Raw genomic sequence first — 24,605 nt, 5'->3', positions numbered from 1 at the left:
TGAGCATAGCTTGCCATTCGAGGCCCTTCGGCTATGAAAGAGAATGGAGAAGGTGGTAGATGCACAGATGTCCCATTATCTGACCATCAGCCCTCCTTATGACATCAGGCCTCTGCAGTCCACAACTTATCGATGCTTCTCAGTCATGAGTCAGTGGTTAAAAATGAAGTCTGTTCAAAGTCAAACTATGGAAAGAGCCCAGATGAATGGATAAAGATATGATGTATATATATATACAATGGAATATTATGCAGCCACCAAAAAATGAAATATTGCCATTTCCAACAACGTGGATGGAACTAGAGGGTATTATACTAAGCGAAATAAGTCAATCAGATTAGAGAGACAATTATCCTATGATCTCACTGATATGTGGAATTTGAGGAACAAGGCAGAGGATCATAGGGGAAGAGAGGAAAAAATGAAACAAGACAAAACCAGAGAGGGAGACAAACCGTAAGAGACTCTTAATGTCAGGAAACAAACTGAGGGTTGCTGGAGTGGAGGGGGGTGGAAGGGATGGGGTAGTTGCGTGATGGACACTGGGGAAGGTATATATTGTGGTGAGCATTGTGTATTGTGTAAGATTGATGAATTATAAACCTGTACCCGTGAAACAAATAATAATTTGTTAATAATTTTTAAAAATTGTCTATTCAAGTCTAAAACAAACTATTCACTAAGCACAGACTAGCCTTACTCAGGGTTTGAACATTCTTTGTGCCATGAACCTCTCTAATAGTCTTGTTGAAAACTATGGGTCCCTTCTCAGAATAGTGCTTTTAAACACATACGTATAGAGTTGCAAAGGAAACCAATTACATAGAAATAGTACGTTTTTAGAAATAAGAATCTAGCAGTTGATCTAATAACTACCATAACTTTAAAATAGTGATGGAAGTAAAAGACATTTCAGGAGATCTGAAACATCTTTATGTGATATGGAAAATCGGTGATTTTTGTTCTCAAAATCCTGGGTACTGCTAAGGCTCGTATAGTTTTTTTGCTTCATAAATAAATACTAAATTACAGTTTGAAATTAGTACAAAGATGGATTTTTTTCCCCCATCCAAGTTCCCAGGTTCCTGAATTCTACTCACTGAAGCACACCACTTTACAATTAATGAATAGACTTTTTTTTTTTCTCAGAGATAATGTGCAAATCTCTAAAAGCAGAGATTTTTTTTGCCTTCACAAATAGTTTAACACAACTCCTCTAGCATCTTTCCCTTATACATAAGGGAAGATAGTTTGGCCTCATCCAGCAAAAACAGATCATGTGGTCAAATTACAACAAGTATATAGTCAGGTCCCCAGTTACACTGATTTGATTCTTGAACACAGGCTGCACATAGTGCAACCAATGATACTACTCCCAAAGACCCTATACTCCATGCTACCTTAAAGCCAGAGTTCCTGATCTCTGATTCTGTGTTTAAAAAAAAAAAAAAAAAAAAAGATTTTTAACCTAAATTAAGTTTTAGTAAACAGAACTAATAACAGAAACGTCCCTAATTAGATTCTAGAGAGGAAGCAGGAAACCACCGAGAACCAAAGAGAACAAAAACTATTAAGGACTTTATTTCGGGCTTTCACATTTATGTCACCATGTGGAACCAGATAGAAATTTATCAGGTAGACAAATAGGTAGCATTTAGTAATGAGATCAAGATACTTGTGCATTCTTTAGTATTATTATTTTTTAGGAAAGGTAATTACTAAGTCATCGTCAGATCTGTTTCCTGGAGACAATGCTTCTTCCCGTTAAAATTTCAAAGGACATTTTTCTACAGCATAGCTCCACCATTGCTGGGTATCATTATACCAAAACAACTGATGAGATTCTTTTTTATCAAAGGCTTTAAATGGGAATTCCCTACCCACCCATCCTCACTCACACACACAAACATTACTCAGTAAATAAATAACCTGAGTTTCCAAGTATCTCCCTGGGCCTCTGGGCTTTTTTCTACTTGCAGATCTAGTCTAAGATGTAAATACCCGAACCTACTTTCCAAGAGCTATGTTTGTTGTTAAGATTAATACCTGGAAACTGTGTTTAGAATCTGTCAATTACCAAGATCCCCCTAAATAATTTCATACTAGTGAGTTTGATTTCCTTAATAGCCATCATAAAACTATTAGGAAATATCTGAAATGCCATTAGATTTGAAGGAACCATTCAGTTAAGAAAATACATAAACTGTAAGTTAAGCTAACTGTCCTTTAAAATTCAAAATAAGAATACACCAGTTGTTGTTTCGTAAATTTCATTCTCTTCAAATGCTTTTGCAGTTTACAGTGATGTTTCACATGTTAGTTCCTTGTGGCCTTTTTCATTTTGATCTTCCTTTGTATCGGATAACTGGGTTTTCAGGGGTGTGAATCATGGTTGTATAATTCACAGTGGGAAAATATCCATCAATGAGATCAAATTCATATAAACGAAGCATAGTGGACCAAATTGTCTTGATCTGAACGTAGGCAAAATTCTCCCCAATACAACGATGACGTCCTGTTAAAAAAAGGAAAATTTTCTAAGAATCAATTGAAATTCTTTTTCCCATCTTTTCTCCGGGAGTGATAAATTTGTTTACACTTTGGAGGGATAGCAGATATAGAGATTATATAGGGGAAAGATGACATATTCTTTTCACATAAAAGAAGAATGTAAAATAAAATAGTTAATAAAAATCTCAGGTTTTCAAGGTTTCTATTTAAGGGAAACAGTACTCTTCTAATTGCTTTTTTTGAAATGTCACATCTAAGTTTATATATATGTAAGATTTGAAATCTATAATGACAATCTACTTTGGAAATACACTAAAATATTCTTAGCTTCTGTCCCAAGAGAGCCCTAATTAAAAGTCAATCAAAACTTTAAATGCCAGGGGCAACCTGGCTGGCCAATCAGGGGAGTGTGTGCAATTCTTGCTCTCAGGGTTGTGAGTTTGAGCCCTATACTGGGCGTAGAGATTACTTAAAAATACAATCTTTAGGGGCACCTGGGTGGCTCAGTGGGTTAAGCCTCTGCCTTCGGCTCAGGTCATGATCACAGGGTCCTGGGATCGAGCCCCGCATCGGGCTCTCTGCTCAGCGGGGAGCCTGCTTCCTCCTCTCTCTCTCTGCCTGCCTCTGCCTACTTGTGATCTCTCTCTGTCAAATAAATAAATCTTTAAAAAAAAAAAAATACAATCTTTAAAAAAACCTTAAATGCCATTTCAAAAGAACAATGGAAGAAAGAGGGATTTAATCAAAATAGTAACACACAGCAAGATCAAAATTTTAAAGGTAAAACCTGACAAATTGATTCAAAAACACATGGATAAAAAATACTAATTCAAAAGGATACATGCACCCCAATGTTTATGAAAACATTACCTACAGCAGCCAAATTATGGAAATAGCCCAAGTATCTATAAACATGAATGGATAAAGAAGGTGTGGTACATATCTACAATGGAATATTACACAGCCATAAAAAGAATGAAATCCTGCCATTTGCAACAATATGGATGGAACTAGAAACTATTATGCTAAGCAAAAATAAGTCAGAGAAAGACAAATGCCATTGGATTTCACTTGTGGAATTAAAGAACAAAGGAGCAAAGGGGGTTAAAAGAGGCAAACCAAGAAACAGACTCTTAACTAAAGAGAACTAAAGGTTATCAGAATGGAGGTGGGTGGGGGGAAAGGGAGAAATAGGTGATGGGGATTAAGGTATGCACTTGTAATGAGCACCGGGTATTGTATGGAAGTGTTGAGTCACTATATTATACCCCTAAAACTAATATTACAATGTATGTTAACTAAGTGGAATTCAAAGGAGAACATTTTTTAAAAATGCATATAGAAATTCGAAGGAGGACCTAGGATATCCAGAGCAGTCTTGGGGGGAAAAAAAAAAGTTGGAAGACTTAAACTGACTTCAAATCTGACTCAATACTAAAGGTACAACAACTGTGATACTGTGGTTTATAATAAACAAATATTTGCTCTTTCTCCCATCCTTGGTACAGAGCTCCTCAAACACCTTGGAATTTCTTAAGAGCAAAGAGCAATAAAAGAAAAAGACTTTTGTTATTCAAAACAAGCCCCTTTTAACCATGCCTGGGTTGGTAAATGAGGGGACTTCTAGAAATCCCCTCAGAGTAGGGCCTGACTGCCAGGGGAACCAACCATGTGCTTAAAGGGTTAGAACTTACAGCCCTAACTCCTGACCTCCAGGACAGAAAAGGGGCTGGAGGTTAAATTAATCAACAAAGATTTAGTCAATCATGTCTACATAATGAAGCCTCACCCCTATAGTATGGAGGACTGAGAGCTGTATTCAGGGAGCTTTCCAGAGCAGTGAACATATGGAGACGGTGGGAGTGTGGCATTCCCAGAAGGCATGGAAGCTCTGTGCCCATTTCCCCATACCTTGCCCTATGCATCTCCTCAATAAGCTGTTCCTGAGTTGTATCTCCGTGCTTTGTAATAAACTGTTAATCCAGTAAATAAACTGCTTTCTGGGTTCTGTGAGCCATTTTAAGAAGCTGTGGCACCCCAAGGAGGAGACCAAGAAAACTCTGATTTATAGCTCAGCAGTCAGAAGAACAGGAGACAAACTGGACTTGCAACTGGTATCTGAAGTGATGGAGGGCAAGGGGGAGTCTTGTGGGACTATGCCCTTAACCTCTAGGGTCTGTGATTACCCCAGGTGGATAGTGTCGGAACTGAGTAGAACTGCAGGACACCCAGTAGGTGTCCATAGAAAACTAGTGTGGGAAAAACACCCAAACATTTGGGGGCCAGAAACGTTGTTAGAAGGAGAGTGTAGAGTATAAAGTGGGGTTTTTTTTCTTTCACAGCAACCAAGACAATGTGGTCCTGGACAGAGCTCAACAAACAGAACAATGAAACACAGCAAAGGGCGAAGACATACTTGTATGGTCATTTGATTATCAGCAAAGGCAGTAAATAAAGCAAGCCAAGGAAGAAAAAGTCTTTTTAACACATGGTATGGGAATAACTGTATCTAACATTAAAAAAGGGGGAGGTGGTGCCTGTGCGGCTCAGTTGGTTAAGCATCTGCCTTCGGCTCAGGTCATGATCCTGGGGTCCTGGGATAGAGTCCGCGTCAGGTTCCCTGTTCAGTGTGGAGCCTGCTTCTCCCTATCCCTCTGCCCCAACCCCCAATGTATACTCTCTTGCTTGCTTTCTCAAATAAATAAAATCTTTTTAAAAACGACAAACCAAAACCTTCAATTCCTGTCTCACACCAACTCAAAACCTAATTCCAGATAATCACAGACCTAAACATAAATGCTAAGACCATCAAAAAATTTTTTTAAGCTTTTATTTATTAGAGCACAAGAGAGAGAAGACAGCACAAGCAGCGGGGGTTGGAGGGGAACAGAGGGAAAGGGAGAAGCAGACTCCCCACTGAGCAGGGAGCCCCAAGCAGGGCTTGATCCCAGGACCCTGAGATCATGACCTGAGCCAAAGGCAGATGCTTAACCAACAGAGCCACCCAGGTGCCCCAAACCATCAAATTTTAATAGGGAATAACAGAGGAGAATGTTCATAGCTTGGGGCCAGGCAAAGGTTTTTAGACAGGACTCGCAAACAATAATAATCTGATTTTAAAAATCAGATTTGACTGAGGTTATTCATTTGTCAAAACAATGAATATTGACTTGAATATTTCACTGTAAAATCTTACATCAAAACTAGAATACTGAACTGTAGTGCATTATATACTTGCTAAAAAATGCAGGGTGACAATATACTGATGTATATATAGTTTACTTTAAAATGCACTTGATAAGTGGGGTGCCTGGGTGGCTCAGTGGATTAAGCCACTGCCTTCGGCTCAGGTCATGATCTCAGGGTCCTGGGATCGAGCCCCGCATCGGGCTCTCTGCTCGCAGGGAGCCTGCTTCCTCCTCTCTCTCTGCCTGCCTCTCGCCTGCCTCTCTGCCTACTTGTGATCTCTCTCTCTGTCAAATAAATAAATAAAATCTTAAAAAAAAAAAATGCACTTGATAAGTAAATCGAGTGATGGATAGAGATGTGATAAAACAAGTGTGAGTAAAATGTCAGTGGCAGAATCTAGATAATGGGTATATGAATGTTCAGTATAAAATTCTTTTGACTTTGCTTCAAAATTTTTATTAAAATGTCAGGGGAATTTTAATAATAGAAAATATAATTCATGTATTTTTAAAAGGTTATGTATAAAAGCCAGAGAGACAAACTTAATAAAAGATGGTATCAGAAATATTTAGGCCAGTAATGACTAACGCCTTCCAATCTCTCCAGCCTACCAAAACCTCATAAAGTAGTAAGCTCAGTAACAAAAGATGGCTTTTCAGGGAATACAAAAAGATCAAACTACTGGAATTGAAAAAAGCCCTGTTAAGCCTTTGTTTCCATTTCTGAAAAATGAATGACAGTCCCCCTTCTTCATAGTGTGGTTGTGAAGATTAAATAGAGGAAAAATTTTAAAATGCGTACTACTAGCATAGTGCTGCATGGCCCATCAATGCACTTACTTCTAGGAGCCCTATTTAAGAAGGGTGTTTACAAACCATTCCATATGCAAATATAACAACTAAGGAGAGGGTTGGCTTACTCACAGGGAGATTAAAGGATTATTTTTAATAGCAGGAAACTAAAAGTACCCTAACTATGAATTAATAGAAAAATGGATAAATCCTGATGATTCAAAAGGTAATATGACAATGAATAAGCTACATGCTACATGCACCAACACAGAAAAAATTACACAATTACAAAGTCATGATTAAAGAAATTGGGACACATTTAACATGATGATCATATGGGGTAAAACAGTGTCCCCCCAAAATTCACATCTACTCAGAAATCAGACTTTGAGATATAATTAGTTACGATGAAGTCATACCAGGTTAGAGCCCTGAATCAAACGCTGGTGTGTCCTTCAAAGAAAGCTATGCTTTCTATCAGAGATACACTCACAGGGCAGATGGCCAAGTGAAGACAGGCAGTGATGAGAGCAATATAGCTACAAGCTAAGGAATGCCAAAGATGGCCAAGAGCCACTAGAAGTTTGGGACAAGCAAGGAAACACTGTCCCCTAGAGCCAACAGGAAGAGTAAGGCCCTGTCAACATCTTGATTTCAGACTTCCAGCCCCAAGAAATGTGGGAGAATAAATGTCTATTGTTGTAAGTCACCCAGCTTGTGGGAGGTACAGTAGCCCTATGAAACTAGCACAATGGTGAAAAATTTGAGGGAACATTATATCTTATATTCAGATAGCTCAAAGATATACAGTATAACTTCAGAGAAAACAACTAGGGGATGTTTTAAACACAATGGGATGTTAAAAGGAAACATTACAGCTTTTTTTTTTTTTTTTTAAGTAGGCTCGACACCAAACATGGGGTCTTGAACTCATGGCCCTGAGATCAAGAGTCACATGCTCTACTGACTGAGCAAGCCAAGTGCCCCCAGATTACAGATTTAATGTAAGTTGTGTTTTTTTTTTAAGATTTTATTTATTCATCTGACAGAGAGAGATCATAAGTAGGCAGAGAGGCAGGCAGAGAGAGTGAGAGGGAAGCAGGCTCCCCACCGAGCAAGAGCCCGATGTGGGACTCGATCCCAGGACCCCGAGATCATGACCTGAGCTGAAGGCAGCAGCCCAAACCACTGAGCCACCCAGGTGCCCCAAATCTAAGTTTTTAAAAATGGAATCTGTTCAAAGAACAAAATGAGCTGCCATAGAAGGTAACTGAGCAATCTATTACCTAAAAAAGTTCAAGCGCAGTCCAGGCAATTAACAGTTTAGAAATGACTCCTCTTTGGGGCAGATTTTGGGCCAGAACTAATGCGTCTTCCAACTGTTTGAACTATCTACGACTCTTTCATATGTGATGTTACATACCATATTATTAAATTTATAAGATCTGAAGTTCCTAAAGGACTTTATACTTCCCTTTACATGTGGAGACAGTGTGGCCAATGACCAAAAAAGGTGTGCCACTTCAAATCTCTTTGGAAAGGCTAAAAAAGAAGTCATAAAACATAGTTTAATCTGTAGAGTACCAGTGAAGAGAGAGATTATCACAGGAACAAGGGTCTGCCTGCATAATTTAAGGATGGTAACTGAAATGCTTAAGTTTGCAAACCTATGCAAGACCTGCCCAAATTTAAAGACCGTTTTATCCTAAGGATACAGACAGAGCACCAAAAAGTTGACTAACAATCCAGAAAAGCTTCAATTTTAATAAGACTGCTTTTGCTCTTTTCTGAAACACTGATAATCTCTTATCATGTTTAGCCTGAAATAATTGCCCACATGATATGCTAATTCCCATGGCTCTTTAAAATAATTCACAAAGAGCTTTAAATACTGTTAAAAGGGAGAACAGAGTATACTATAAAAATTAAACCTGAAAAAACTAAATTGGTCAGAAGGTAACCAAAGCATTATATAAGGACTCACTGAGCTATTTCCTTTAGAACAAATAAAACACTTTTTCCAATTTGGCAAAGATTATACTCCTACAAATGTTGACAGGAATGTCCCTATGAGGAAAGGAAAAGATATTCATAAATAAAATTCATATGGATTATTTTGATAGACATAAATATATTATCAGAACAAACATTTCAAATGTAAAATGGTATCTTACCAGCTCCAAATGGCACATAAGCAAACTTCTCTCCTGATGCTGGATTATCCTGCAAGTAGCGATCAGGATTAAAGTCCAGACGTTCTACCCATGAGTCTTTAAGTCTCTGATTGACAGTGGGAGAGACACAGACCTGATGTCCTGGAGGAATGGTATACCCTGCCACGGTCTACAAATGAAACCAACACATTTCATTAGATAACATAAGAACTATTTTACCAAATAACCAGACTATTATGTAATAAAGTATTAACAATGTGATACACATATATTTTTAAAACTAGCTAGATGATAGGCCAGCTAAAAATTATTTTCACTCAAGATGATTTCCAAGTGACCCAACACTGGGCTGAAAACTTTAAAAAGCCATAATACCTCAGAGGTAGCAGAGGGATATCAAGGAGCCTTTCACAATCCGATCTGTATATTTCCATACTACCAGAATTTTTAACAAAACAAGTTTTTTTAAAAACCAGGGGAGAAAAATATACTACCATTTTGAGAACCCTAATTGCCGGGCACTTCGGTGGCTCAGCGGTTAAGCTTCTGCCTTCGGCTCAGGTCATGATCCCAGGGTCCTGGGATCAAGCCCTGTATCGGGCTCACTGCTCAGCAGGTAGCCTGCTTTTCCCTCTCCCAATCAACCTGCTTGTGTCCCCTCCCTCGCTCTCTCTCTCTGTGTCAAAATAAATTAATAAAATCTTTTAAAAGAAGCAAAAACAAAAAAACCCTAATTGTTAAATAAAAAGGCAGGGAACAGATTAGCATGTATACTCGCTAATTATATAAAATTATCTATATAATCAGAGTATGTAATTATATATTAGAATATAAAAAATTGAAATTATATGGGAATGATTATTCTGTTTTAATTTAAAAAAATCTCTTTGTGGGGCGCCTCAGTGGCTCAGTGGGTTAAAGCCTCTGCCTTCAGCTCAGGTCATAATCTCAGGGTCCTGGGATCAAGCCCTACATCGGGCTCTCTGCTCAGTGGGGAGCCTGCTTCCTCCTCTCTCTCTGCCTACTTGTGATCTCTGTCTGTCAAATAAATAAATCTTTTTTAAAAATTCTCTTTGCTGTTATATTTTTCTTCTTTTTGATAAATTAAACAGGAATGGAAAGAGAAATCTAACAAGAGACTCACCTGAGGAGTTTTGGCCATTCTCATCATGGTCATTATAGGAGGTCGAAGTCTTAATGTTTCTTTTATACAGCGATCAAGTAAATTTAGATCCTTCAGCTAAAAAGGGAAAACATTTCCCGAGTTTTAGGAATATCTTAATTTACTTCAGCAGTATGTGTTTAAATTTCTGGGTTATAATAAAATAATTATATTGTGGTAGAAGTGCAGAGGTAACTGGTTCAGTATCTGAGATAATCTCGTTCTGTCATAATCCATGGTCAACAAGGGAAAGAGGCCAAGATACCATCAGTACAAGCCGTATAAACTCTGAAGAATGGCATAGTAAGGGCCAACAACTAGCAAACACTAGCAAAAATCATGCTACCACATGTATGAAACCTGAAAATATGCTAAGTGAAAGAAGCCAGTCACAAAAGACCACATATTGTATGATCCCGTTTATACGAGCATGTCCAGGATACAGCAAATCCATGCAGACAAAAAGTAGATTAGTGGTTGCCAGAGGTAGGGGAAATGAAACGTTTGACTGCTAATGGGTACCAGCTTTCTTTTGGTAGTGATTTAAATGTCCTAAAATTGTGATGGTTTTCACAATTTTGAATATATCAAAAAAGAAGCAAGTTATATACTCTAAATGGACTCATTCTATAGTATGTAAATTATGTATCAATTAAGTTATTATTTTAAAAGTTATAAAATCAGGAATCAAAGAGCCATCACTTCTGACCTTACAGAAATAGAAAGGATTATAAGAGAATACTATAATAACTGTAAACCAATGAATTAGGTAACCCAGAAGAAAATGGGCAAATTCCTAGAAGGACAAAACGAAAGACTCAAGAAGAAACAAAATGTATGAATAGATGCATAACGCGGAATCAACTTCCCACAAAGAAAAGCACAGACTCCAATGGCTTCACTGGTGAATTCTAACCAAACATGTAAGGAAGAATATCAATCCTTCGCAAACTCTTCCAAAAAAATAAAAGGGAAGGGAACACTTGTAAATTCATTCTCTGAGACCAGCATTTCTCCATACACCAAAACCTGTCAAAGACCTCATAATAAAACTACGCATCAATATTCCATATGAACACAGATGCAAAAATCAACAAAATACTAGCAAACTGAATCCAATGTTAAGACATTTCACGGAGGTCTGTGGGGAATTTTCTAAAAGAAGCTATGTAATTTAATCTATATAAATAGAATGTATCAAAACTGTCCCCTTTAAAAACTAGCCATTCATTACAGACTGCAGTCACAACGCAGCAATGAAAGGAAAAATGCAACAAACCTGATCATAAGTTAAAGGAGGCAGATGTTCTCCACAGACTGTTTTCTGTTCTAAGTAACATTTCTCTTGAAGTGTTTTGTCTCTGGCCAAAAAGAAGCCCATCCAGGCACTAGTAGTTGAGGATGTGTGCTGGCCAGCCAAGAGCAGTCCAATAAGCATGCCCGCCACTTCGTCATCTGTCAAAGGACGCCCATCCCTGTGGAAGGAGTCACACACAAATTTAACAGTTCGGCAGACCTACTTCATGCTCCACATTTAAATAAAGGGTCATAATGAGTGAATTTTTCAGGTGTAATAGTCTTGCATTTGCCCATCACAAATGAGAATTTTTTTCCCCTGAGGGGAAAGAGACAGACAAAAGAAAAGTATGGTTTTCATTACAAAAGATGTTGCTGTGGTTTGTCAGCTGATGTTTCGCCATGTGTGGTCCTCAGGCTCCAGGAAGGCGATGGGATCCCAGTAGTTCATGTCTCATCCATTTAACAAGCCCAAGGCTCATAGCTACTAATTTTGTCAATATCACTACTTTTTAACTAGACATATTATTTAACTTTGTTTTAACATGCAATTTCCTGCTTCGGCTTAACATGTGATCCAAACAGCTCTTACTTGTAAGTAGAATCTAGTAAAGTTTGGAGAATGTCATCAATTTTTTCTTCTGACTGTCTGCGCTTCTGGATTGCTTTATAGAAAATATTCTTGATCTCTCGATGAGCTCTGTCCCTACGTCTGCAATTCAAAGACAAAAATGACTAAAAAATCATGTCATACTTTCTGGCATCAGATTCATTTTGAAAATAACCAGGACCTCGCTTACAGCAACCTTATTTAACTAACTTAAATGACTCTAATAAAACAACTGACAAAAAACTCAGAACCAAAAGAAAAAGAGAAGCTGTAAAAATCTCATACTGTTAGAAATTTCTAGGGTCCTTAAAGGCAAGAAATGTGTCCTAACATATATATCTCTGATTCCTAACATACTTCCTGTGTTCTAACACAAGGTCTAAAACAAGACACGATTATGACCTTAGAATCATTTTCCAGTTTAACAGAATACTCCTTTAAATTAACAAAATTCCAATTTTAACCAAATTAATTTTTGAAAAAGAGGGAGAGTCATTCTGGTTTTTCTGTAGGAGTCAGAATTTAAATAAACCTAAGATTTATTTAGGATGCTCTAAATCTAACACGACTACAGTATATAGGATTTGATTCTACTTTTGATTTTCTGAGACAACATGGTTTTATAGGGGCAAAAATACTAGTATAGTCAAAACACAAACTTCAGGTCCCCAAATCTTAACCTTTAAAGTAGAGTGCTCATGCATGAGAAAATTAATCACCCACTTTGACCTCCTGTGAGGTAGATGCTCTTAGCTTCACTTCACAGGCAGCTGCATGTTACACACAGCCAGAAAGCAGAAGAGCTGAAATTTAAAACCAGGCAACCTGACTACCTAGCCTCTACCTAGCCTCTTAAAATCAGGCAATCTGACTATCTAGCTAAACTGCTGCTCCGCTGTGTTTGTAAGACTGTTACTGAGGATCTGCTGAGACAATGTGGGAAGATGTTTCCCAATATGAACACAGCAGTGCCAGAAAAACAGAAGGCCTGTTTTAAGAAAGGGAATGGAATAATTTGGTTAAATCATTTGGTTCAGGTAAGACAGAGAAAGACTGGGCTAAAGTGGGAAAGGTCTATCATACCAAGCTCAGGCATTTCTGACTTCATCTAGGAAATAGAAAAGGGAGAAACGGCTTGTTGCATGTTCCTGGAGACCCCACTACAGGTTATGGATGAAAATATTTTGAAAACTGCAAAGTTCCTTACAAATATAATGTTTTACAAGTTCCAAAGAATTCCAGAGAATCTCTCCTGGCTTTCCCTTTTTCTCCCCCTCTTTAACCTGAAACTATACAAAACTACGTAGCAGAAGCAGAAAAAGGGATACCAGTTTAACTCTCCCATCTCTCACCTGAATGGAAATGAATCAACAGGTATAGAAAGCCCACTAATATGCAAGACACTAAACTTTATGTCAAGACCTATAAGCAGTATTTCTTTGTATCAGATGGTCCCCGCCTTTAAGGAAATCACAGTATAGTTGTGAGAAACACACTAATACTTTAAAACAAAGAAATTTCACAATAGACTATAAAAACTATAAAACAGTCATATTTTCAAAGAAGTGCATAGAGGGGTGTATCACTGTTAGGTAGAGTCCAGAGACCTTTCTGAGTAGATGGGATATGTGAGATAAGTAGGTTTTAAATGAGAACAGCTAGGGGTGCCTGAGTGGCTCAGTGGGTTAAAGCCTCTGCCTTCGGCTCAGGTCATGATCATCCCCGCATCAGGCGCTCTGTTCAGCAGGGAGCCTGCTTCCCCCTCTCTTTCTCTGCCTGCCTCTCTGCCTACTTGTGATCTCTGTCAAATAAATAAATAAAATCTTTAAAAAAAATAATAATAAATGAGAACAGCTAGATAACACATGACCTCTTATAAACTGAAACTGAGCTTAAATGAGCTCACTAGATAAAGAAAACCTGTCTTGAATTCTTACAGAAGAAGGGGGCTCATAATCTCCCCTAATTTGTCTGTTTTATGTTTATTTTTTTATCTTGGTGAATGCAAAGCATACCAATACTACAGCATTTCCACAGTTAAATAAGCAAGTACGGTGTCTTTATCCATACCTGAAACTAGGCAAAGGGAGCCAGCCTGGCAGCAGCCAGGCCGCATGGCTAAAACCTCCATCCAGATCTGCATACAGCTGGGCCACCTTCTCATTGAGTTGACTTCTGATTTCCTTTCCATGTAAACAATGGCTAGCTGTTAAAATTATGAGCTCAGAAAGAGCCTCAAACAAATCTAGAGGAAAAAAGATCATTCCCATTACTATTGCCAAATAGTCTCTTGAAATTTTCACTTTCTTAGAGATGTAAAAGTATTACAAAGGAAAACTGAGAATACAAACTCAAGAACTAACAATATCCTGTTTGTAGCTTCAGAAAAAAAAAAAAAAGCCTACAGACAGACATGGACACAATAAAGAGAGGCAAGAAACTCATGATGGGAAGCATCTCTGGACAGCCAAAATGGAAGCCACAAAGGCATCCCTGGACCTCACTCGTAACTCTTCAACTTGAAAAGAGAAATTGAAGATAAAAATGAATACAGTGAGGGGCACGTAGCTGGGTCAGTTGATAGAGCGTGTGATTTTTGATCTCAGGGTCATGAGCTTGAACCCTGCACTGGGTGTAGAGATTACTTAAAAATATAAAATTTTTAAAAATGAATAAAGTTATAGGAGTTCCAAGTCAAAGTGTAACAAAAGGAGCAAAATGGTAATTTAGTGGATATGAGGTGCTTCCCAAAGAACAACAGTCAAAAAGTTGAAGAATGGATTATTTCAAAGGTCAAAAGCAGTTAGACCAGGACTAAAATTTGAGGTCTTGCCTATATATGTAAGAAAACTGTAGCTAATCATCAGTTGGTATATCCCAAACTGGAGACAGATACGTCAGGGAAGCACATTTGGATAACATTTAAAAGTCATAAAAATTACCCAATGCCTTGTTCTTTAATTCTGTGTTTACCAAATGAACTTCCAATTATCACTTGGCTTTGCAGTTAGATTTGCCAATGAAGTTTAGCAAATTCTGGTGTTCGTGCTGTAACTTTGTCTCACTTGAACTTACTAAGTTGGCATTTTGGTTTATACATCAGCTTCTTGTATGGTTAGAAATATATCACATCAGCTTTAGGTGGCTTAAAAACAAAATGAAATTTCTGGACCATTTAAAAACTGAAGACCACACCCAAAATATGGAGACCCACACAGAGCTCTTGATGCCCAGTGAGGCAGATGTTGCTTCCTGACTTGGGGTGGGAATTTTCTCTGAGAGGAACACTTATTGTCCAATATAAATAATGGATTCACATAAGTATCCAAAGAAGATCAAATTATACTCATTATATGCTATACATAATTCAAAAAAAGCATATAATAACATTTGGTGGTAGAGGAAGCCTATGTATTTAAATTTACTCTTTTATTAAATAAATCATTCCCATACAATATCCGATTGATAGGGTATGACATACAAAATTAAATCATTTAGACTTTTAGTTGCTCGTGGTGGGTTAAAAAAAGTTATTTTACTTTTTGTCTTAAAATGACCTTGCAAAAAGTCTTACGTTCAGTTTATTTCAAAATTTAACCATGACTCATATTTGTACAAATACATGGACGTTAATTAACCCATTCTAAGGTTTTTGCTAGGTGAACATCAATAATCACTTCCTCTCAGGTCTTTTTAACGCTGTGGTTATCAAAACATACTCATTCCAATAATCTGAGGTGGTTTTTACATATATTGCAGATGTTTTTCATTACACACACGCATATATTCTTATATTTCTAGTCATAAAAAAAAGTAGAAATACTAGGACAAATGCAAAACCAAAACAGTTTGCTTACTTTTTTCTCCACTTTCTCCCCAACTCTGAAAGTATTCCTTTGTTTCTTTCTCAATTATAGAAACGTGCTGTCTAAAGTGGGCTATGTTAAGGCCACTTTTTAACATTTTCTTCTGCTCCAAAAAAACCTTCAAAATATTAACAGTATAATACCAAGCATTAAAACACAACTTTGTTTTATCAGAAGATTCATTTGGGTTATTATAACTCTGTAACACTCAAAGAAAACAATATTCTAAAAAAAGATATTGAAATCAAAATAATAAAAGGATTTTTTAAAACTACACCAGACATGGATTTGAGGTAACACATACAGAGATACCTGCTATGCAGGCCCTCAACTAATGATAAATTAGGAATCCCACTGCCTTTCCTTCCTACATATGCATTTTCCCACTCCTGACCCAAGGGCTTCCCTTTCCTATCCTGTTATGTTCTAGCATCCCAACCCAACCCAGATACCAACACAAGTTCCCAGAGGTTCATTATGTTTCCATATCATTTTTATCCTACTTCTTATATTTTCCCATTCCATTCCCAAACAACTATCATTCTTCTCCCTATCTTCCAGAAGTTTAACAAGAACTTTAATATAGTCTGACTGAAATAAATTCATACTAGGACAACCAATGGTTTTAAACCATTGGGACATTTCTATTTTAAGAATCTGATCATCAGTGTGAAAAAAATGAGTAGATATATTTGACCAGAGGGATTTTCTAGGGTTTCTTGCATTTGGCCTTGAAGAGCCATTCATTCCCCCGCACCTCGCTCATCCCCAGAAATAACACTTAATGTCAACTCTTAACCACTACACTAGTCAACTCTTAACCACTACACTAGGATACTAGGTCATGTGTGGTACGATCTCAGCCAGAGCCCACACCAAGCCACAGAGCCAATGATCTCATCTGTATTTTGCATCAATTTGCACCACTTTAATATCTGACTTTAAGAGGGGAAAAGAAATCACACAAACTTCTAAAGCCAACAATCTCTAGCTCAAAAGAGCGCATATGCTAGAGTTTCAGGCAGGAGTAGAGTCATAGGAGGCCCTTCCAATGAAATAATGAGATTTTCTTGTTACCCACTCGAATCAATGCCCTAAGTTATCATCAATTCGTTCTCTTTGTACAGGCAACCTTTAAAATTGCTTAGCCCACGTCTGCAGCTATAAAACAGAATACCCTAATTCCTCATCAGTTACCCAGGCCCTTCCTTTTAAATGTCTCATTCTTCAGATTTTGTGAACCAAGGAATGTATTTCTACATGCTAAATGTACAATATTACTCTACCAGCTGTAACTATTATATTACAGATTTGTCGTTCTTGAAGATACCGGTGTCACCTACTGGATTTGGTACATCATACGCAACTCCCTTCCCAAACACAGGTGTTGTCAGACGACTGTAGACATCTTCCGCATTCAGGTCCTCATTTTTACTATTAAAAAGCAGTGCAGCAGCATCACTCCCCAGAAGATAAGTAAATGTCTTGCCCACCATGGTAAAACTAAATACAGGTCCATACTAAAGAAAGAAAAGTAGGCATAGTGATGATACTGAAAAATATGTACCCCTAAACAAAACACTAATTCATTAATTCACAAAACATTTTTGAAAATTAAAACACGCATAAACTTTAATGCAATTATTCACCCAGTCTTTGTCCAAATTTGTAATTATTTTCATCCAGTTGAAAGTGAAATACGAACTTTTTATTCTGCTTTTTTTCAGTTTATACTGAAAATATTTCCTATCCTTTACATAGACATCATAATTTTAGGAATTATTCTTTCATTATTGGACATATGGATGACATGTCAGTTCTTTATTTATTATGGATAATTCCGCAATGAGTATCTCTGAGAATATAGACTTTTTTCCCCCCTTGGTTAAAGATAAATTTACAGGAGTCACCAAGGATTATGACCTGTCCTATTGTGCTTGCTGTGTAAAGACATCCGAAGTTTATTTAGTTACCCAGTTTACTACTATCCCACCAAAACTAAATGATTTCATTTTTAACTTTTTGTTAATCTGGCTGAGTGTTAAATGCTTTACCTTGAATTTTTCTGATTATTAGTGAAGACCAGGCTCTGGGGACACAACTAAATCAAATAATCACATTAACAAATGTAAAAGTGCAAATGTGGCAAGTACTACTGGAAGGAAAGCAACTCCGCGAGAAGAGAACTGATAAAAGGGAGACCAAAGAGAGGAAAGGCCACCTGAGCTGAGGCTCAAAGGATGAGACACATCGGCATGCACAAAGATCCTAACGGGGGGTGGCAAGTGGGGGAGGGGGGAGGACAAGGTGAGAGCTGAGTCTGCAGGGCCTAGACCATACAGAGTCATATTCAGGAAGCCAAATTCAGGAAGATTTTCTTATAAGCAACAGAAACCCTAGAAGATTTTAAACTGCATGGGAGGGACACACTGATATATGCATATTTTATTTTATTTTATTATTTTTTAAAAGATTTTATTTATTTATTTGACAGAGAGAGAGATCACAAGTAGGCAGAAAGGCAGGCAGAGAGAGAGGGGGAAGCAGGCTTCCTGCTGACCAGAAAGCCCGATGTGGGGCTCGATCCCAGGACCCTGGAATCATGACCTGAGCTGAAAGCAGAGGCTTTAACCCACTGAGCCACCCAGGCGCCCTGATATATGCATATTTTAAAAGAAAGATCCCTCTGGCTGCTATAAGGAGGAGGGAGAAACAAGAGCAGAAGGAATGTCAGACGAGTTAGAGCCTATTGCAGGAACCTGATGATGAAAACTGGCCACGTGGTAATGATGGGGCAGTGCACACAGAAGCAGATGGATACTGAATTATTTTGGAGAGAGAATCTGCAGACATCAATGGATTGAGAAAGGTAAGTATCAAGAATGAATCCCAGGCTTCTGGCAAACAGAAAAATGGTGAGAAGAGAAAACAAGACAACCAGGATTGGAGAGAGAAAAACCAAGGGTTAGCCTTCAGAAATGTTGGATTTCAGACACCTGTGAGACAACTCAGGAAAAATCATGTGGGAGTTGGGACATCTAGGTCTGGAGCTGAAGAAGAGACCTTAACCAGAGACATTAATTTGGGTGTCATCTAGCTATGTCTAGTAAGTGAAGCTACAGGTTAGAGATGAGATCACCAAGGCCCAAACCTCCATGAACCCCAACAGTAAATGCCCAAGCATTAGCCCACTAATGAGTTAAAGAAAAAGCAGCCAGAGAAATAGGGGGGCAAATGAGAAAAGCCACATTTAAGAAGGAGGGAGTAGTCACCAGTGACAAATACAGCTGAGGGGTCAAGTTCATTAAGCTGACAGACAAACTGGGGTAGACTGAGAGTAAGTAAACAGGAGATCTGGAAACAGTAAGTACAGAAAACTTGCTAATGGCGGAGGGGCATGAGAGGAGACCTGTAAGTCAAGAGAAGCTCTAGTCTTTTTAAATGAGTGACTTTTGAAAATTTTTCAGAGAAAATGGGAAAGATCCAGTTGAAGGCAGTCACTACACAAAGAAGAAATAATAGCATAAGGTTCCTGAGATCAAAGATGGATTGAGACTTTAACTTCCAAAAGGAAGCAAAATAGTATAAAAACAACATGATAGCCCCTGCTGGGCTCAGAGCACAAGATTCTGGAGCCAGACTCCCAAGGTTCACATTCCAGGTCCTCTACCTGTTAGCTGTTGTGACCTTGGTCCTACAGTCAGAGAACTTAACCTCTCTGTACTTCAGTTTACCTCATTTATTAAATGGAAATAACAGAACCTATTATCAAGACTAAATATGTATCACCTTATCCATGATATGTGTGTATGTGTGTGTGTGTGTGTACAGAGATATATAAATAGGCATATATATAGATATTATAGATATATTAGAAAAGAGAGTGTTGGCCATAGTAAATTTACTTGTGTTTACCACTACTACTACCACTATTATTATTACTATTATTATTATTAAAAGCACAGACTCAGAAATTAGACCATGTTTTATTATTATTATTAAAAGCACAGATTCAGAAATTAGACGATGTATAAATCCTGGCTTGGCCACTAGCCAGTGGTGAGCCCAAGAACAAATTATATAACCTGTTTCTCGGTTTTATCATCTATACAACAGATATACCTGAAAGGATTTTTGTGGAACTTCACTCAGATAATCTATGTAAAGAACTTAGTGGCACAAAGTCAGTGTTTTAAATTAGTGTAACAGGAAGAAAAGAGAATGATGTTTGAAAGTGGGAACATGAGAAATTTCTCTTTGGATGGTTTTACATCTCTAAAGAGGAGACAAAGTCATCTACTTTGATAGACAGGAAGAATTAGGAGTTCAGAAAAGTGAAGATTTGAATCATCATCGTGAGGAGTGGAAAGTATGCCAGACATACTTTGGCATAACAAGATTGTTGAGCAGTGTTCAAAGTTCCCTCAGGTAAGGAATCATGAAGTTAGGAAGGAACTAATCTGGTGCGAGGAAGAAAAGTTTTACTAGGTAAGCAAAATGGAAAGATCCAGGGTATGTATGGTATTGGCCATAGTGGCAATGAAATGATGGACCACTGTCCCAAACTGGAAAACAAAAAAAAAAAAAAAGTGAAGAAAAGAAGCTAATTGGTCAGGAGAAAGTAAATGGGACAATGGACTGGAAAATCTAATAAGGTCAAAGAATGGTTCTAATGGAAGGAGCTGAAGAAGCAAGTCAGGAAAAGAAGTTGTGGTCTAAGACTACAGTGTTTAAATTTATATTGTGGAGCTGAAAGAGTTAAGAGTGACAACAATTCACAGCAAGACTGTGGGATAAATGGCTGAATTGGTACTGCAAAGCTCACTAGTGAGAAGAGGGACAAAGATCTGAGTGGTCATGGTACCCTATGGGTCATCCAAGTGAAACTGAAGTCACAGATGTGTAGAGCAGGTTAGAAAATTCCACAGGGGACCAGTTAAGAAAAAGAAGGATCGATCAGTATCAATTTTAACTATGATCAGTAAGTACAAAATTTAGGCGAGTGGTTTTTTTTCTTTTCTTTTCTTTTTTTTAAGTAGGCGAGTGGTTTTTAAACCACAGCTGCCAGAACTTTCCTCAGTGATGTCTCAGAGATCACCCAGGAAAAGTTACAAGAGTCTCCAAGACCCCTCCAGCTTGAACAGGAACAGCTCCAATTTAATTTATTTCCTATACTCGGGATAAGCCTACGATTACACTTTTATTTTATTTTTTTTAATGTTCTGCCATTTAAAAAAAGTTTGAAAAGCACAAATTTCTTTTCCTATAATCATTTGGAAGACTTACCTTCTCATATGCATTTTCTAGGAATTCAATTGGACTTTTCCCAAATGCTATGGCGTGTCCAAGGAATGGAACTGGAGAGAAAATGTATGGTGGACTTTTCTGCAAGAAAAGACAAAAAATTGCAGGTTCAGATTTCATTTTGAGATATCCTGTTTTTTGTGTTTTTTTTTTAAGACTTCATTTGACAGCGAGAGACAGCGAGAAGGAACATAAGCAGAGAGAGTGGGAGAGGGAGAAGCAGGCTTCCCACTGAGCAGGGAGCCCTACGGGGCTCAATCCCAGGACCCTAGGATCACGACGTGAGCCAAAGGCAGATGCTTAACGACTGAGCCACCCAGGCAGTCCGAGATAACCATTTTAGCTTTTTAGTTTCCTGACCAAATACACGAAATTTACCATTAATACTAAAGAGTTACCTAACTTAAAAACTGCCAAACTGCAAATATCTTTGGAGAGTGGCCATAGTAAAAAGAACAGAAACTCAAAACATAGTATGTGACTAGACAAACACAAAGGTATTGTAATTATACATGCTGAACACTGTCCAGAGTATGTCCAATATTATTTATTGGTGGCTCTAGGTAACATTCTTAACTATTAGCCAAAAAAAAAAACCCAAAAAACAAAAACAAAAAACCAGGAAAATCAAACTGTATTGTCTTTACCATTACCACTCACAATTTTAGTTCCAGAATCTTGCCTAAAGAAGGTATAGAAAAAGACAAACAGTAACTTGAGGTATAGAAAGATGTGAAATGTTTAAGAAGCTACATTTATGAGGAAATAGAACACATCTCATCCACTGATTTTATTTTATTTTTTAAGTAGTCTCCACACCCAGCGTGGGGTCTAAACTCAGGACCCTGAGATCAAGACGTGAGCTGAGATCAAGGACCAGATGCTTAATCAACTGAACCACCTAGCGCCCCTCATCCACTGATTTTAGAGTAGATCAGCACTAGCAGGAACTCCTTCTCACTCACTATAAAAGGTACTTTAGATGCTCTAGGTTTTAAAAAACGACTTGGTCAAAAGTTCATACATTCCACTGTCAGTAAAAGGGCAGTTTTAAAAGCTACTTGGTGTTGTTTGGTTAAGGATGCATTATCAAATATATCAGGTAAGTATGAAGCTAGTGGTCAATAAAAACACTAAATTAAAGAAACTGACACTTCTTAGCATCCTAAGAAGGGACAATCCAGTCACTCCCACCCTACCAAACACGTCCGTCCCCCCCCCCCCCCCATACAGATAGAAATCGCCATTAGGGCAATACTACAGCCCAAAGGATACTGAACCCCACCAGGGCAGTCACCAAGATGACGGCCACTAAGGCGCTCAGTGCTACAGCTGACAGTCTGGCCTCGGCCATTTGGGGCACCAGCATCTCAACCAGCACAACCACCACTAAGACCATAAACGCGGCAAGCACGACGCCCACCAAGACCAGACATGCGGCCACCGCCAGAATCGCTACAGATTGCAGGACCCCTAGCACCAAAGCCAGCAAGACCAAGTAAGTCGCGACCACAAGCAACAGAGGGAGCAGCCACTTCCCTGTCCCCAATGCGTCCGCCGCCGTCGCCCATCTGAGCACGGTTGCGGCCGCCACTCCCGCTAGCTAGCACTTTGGCCACCTTTGTCCTCGCCCCGCTAGCCCTTAGACCACAGTGGTCGCTGCGTCCCTCACCCGGATCCCCTGGGGTGCACGTACCGCCCCCGCGGGCAGGGGGGCCAGGTGGCCAACTGCGAGGCGGAACAGGTAGACTAGGCCAAGCGTGAAGGCGCAGGCGATCAGCAGCATGGACAGGAGGTTGCCGCCGGTCACCCGCTCCATCGCCTGCCCCAGCACCGACCCGCCCGCCTGCAGTAAACCCAGCAACACCATCCTGACCGCCGCAGCAGCCACTACAGTTCGCCAGAGACGCTGGAGGCCGAGGTCGCCACCGCTCCTCCGACTCGATAGAGCGAGTAAAGCCGGTAGATGGTCGTCCGGAAGCGGCCCCGGCCCCCAGGTCTCCTACTAAATCCAGTCCCACCCCCTACTCTCGGCTCCCACGCGCGCCACCTCGTACGTCACAGAACGGGGCGGGCCTGATGCTGACCACGCCCCCAAGTAGGTCTTAATATGACCGAGGTCTCCTTACGCCAAGAGAGAGGCCCTGAAAAAAGCAGGTTGCACTTATGGAATGAGTGGTACAGAGACAGAAAAGAACGAAAGCTAAAGAGACGGTCACCCCCTGACAATCGCGGGCCACCTGAGCCTGCGTGCCCGGGGTGCGGGGCACCAAGATTCAGCGCCGGGGAAGGGCGGGCGGAGGGATCTCAGAGCGGAGCTTGCTGGGGGACTGCAGCGGCAGCGGCGCGCTCTGTGATTGCTCCGCTCGCGCGTGAGGTGATCTCAGCTTATGTGGCGTCAGTCGGGCGGGTGGCTTGAGCGCCGCCCTCGGCCTGGGCAAGCGACCCGCTGCAACCGAGCTTTTCAGGGCCCGCGTCCTGAGGTACTGGAGAGACAGCCAGCAAGCTCAGGAAAAGGGAGATTGTGAAAGAGGCCGTCTACACACGGAAGGGTGGGGCGATGAGGTCATGCCACCCCAATTGAGACCAGTCTGACAGGTATTAATATATGGCATAACGATAACAAAACGTGGTTGCTGTCTGGATTATACGGAAACAGGTTTTCCGAAATAAATTTGTATGTTTTAGGCCAACACGATGTATTGGAGGCAACCCTCTGTCCAGAAAGATTTTAAAGCGGAACGTCAGTCCTAAAGCTACAGCCACTTGGCCACCCACTCCTGTGGTCTCAAACAAGCATGTATATATCACGACCACCAAATTTAACTACCCTCCCATATCACTCTCACGAGCTCCCGACCATCCTCATGTATTTACTCAGCCACTATGAAGAGCTAGGTATTGTGCTAGACAGGCGCTGGGGTACAGCAGTGAAAGAGAACTGCAGGGCCCTCAGGGAAGGAGCAGGACTATCTAACTTACCTGCTCGACACCTCCACCTAAATGCCTTTCATCTCATTGTCGGTAAATCCCATGGATTTCCCTCCTCCTACTCCGCTGCCAACCTGCCCCTCCTATAAGGCCCATGTAGTATGGGCACCACTATGCATCCCATTGCCCTCCCCCCCTCATATTTAATCAATCACCACATCTTATAATTCCACCACTTTGAATGTTTCTCCACTCACCACGACCTTAGATCAGGTCTCCTTGTTGCTTGTCTGCATTGCAAAAGTAACCTACCTGGTACTTATCCATTCTTGTCCTTAACCTGTCCTCCCCACTGTTGCCGTTTCTTGTATCTCTAAAAAATGTTGCAATCATCTCTGTAGGTCTCCTCTATTAGAAAATGAACTTGAGACTAGGGATCATGTCTTACTTGTTTTTATATTCTGCTTTTATCCTAATACCTACCATAGCAGTTCTCAAAATTGTGTTCCATAGCCCTCTGGGTATCCTCAAGAGCCTTTCAGAATATGTGAAAATTCAAAGCTGTTTATAATAATACTGTTATTTTCTTTATCACTGCTGGAATTTGCCCTGATAGTGTAAAATCAGTAGTAAATAAAAACTTCTTGGGCTTTAACACAAATCAAAGGCAATGATACCAAACTCGAGCAGCTATTCTTCACTGCCATGCACTTGCAATAGAAAAAAAAATTACCTATTTCACTTAAGACTGTCCTTGATGAAATTGTGAAT

The 24,605-nt window shown here is 39.4% G+C and overlaps 1 protein-coding gene across 2 annotated transcripts; it reads right to left on the bottom strand.

Moving 5' to 3' along the window:
• Positions 1-1,556: 1,556 nt before the first annotated feature.
• LOC123951940 (lanosterol 14-alpha demethylase) lies at positions 1,557-22,936 on the bottom strand. 2 transcript variants are annotated; one of them, XM_046021096.1, is made up of 10 exons: positions 22,576-22,936; positions 20,886-20,984; positions 16,943-17,119; positions 15,591-15,717; positions 13,804-13,978; positions 11,716-11,835; positions 11,107-11,302; positions 9,810-9,905; positions 8,666-8,834; positions 1,557-2,515 (listed from the first exon to the last, which is right to left on the bottom strand). In XM_046021096.1, the coding sequence occupies exons 1-10, from the start codon at positions 22,771-22,773 to the stop codon at positions 2,337-2,339; spliced, it is 1,536 nt and encodes a 511-aa protein (XP_045877052.1). In that variant the 5' UTR covers positions 22,774-22,936; the 3' UTR covers positions 1,557-2,336. The 2 variants fall into 2 exon arrangements, with proteins under 2 accessions (XP_045877052.1, XP_045877053.1); XM_046021097.1 differs by having other exon boundaries at positions 22,600-22,936.
• Between the last annotated feature and the right edge of the window lie 1,669 nt (positions 22,937-24,605).

This window comes from Meles meles, chromosome 10 (assembly GCF_922984935.1).
Source record: "Meles meles chromosome 10, mMelMel3.1 paternal haplotype, whole genome shotgun sequence".
NCBI lineage: Eukaryota > Metazoa > Chordata > Mammalia > Carnivora > Mustelidae > Meles > Meles meles.
The sequence above is the reverse complement of the archived record's forward strand: the minus strand, read 5'-3'. Positions and strand labels throughout refer to the sequence as shown.

Coding starts and splice junctions, on each gene's coding strand:
- LOC123951940 (XM_046021096.1), bottom strand. CDS start 22,773: ATGGTGTTGCTGGGTTTACTGCAGGCGGGCGGGTCGGTGCTGGGGCAG. Junction 13,979..15,590: donor GGGAGAAAGTGGAGAAAAAA/GTAAGCAAACTG, acceptor TTTTTCCTCTAG/ATTTGTTTGAGGCTCTTTCT. Junction 11,303..11,715: donor TTACTAGATTCTACTTACAA/GTAAGAGCTGTT, acceptor CTCCTTCCACAG/GGATGGGCGTCCTTTGACAG.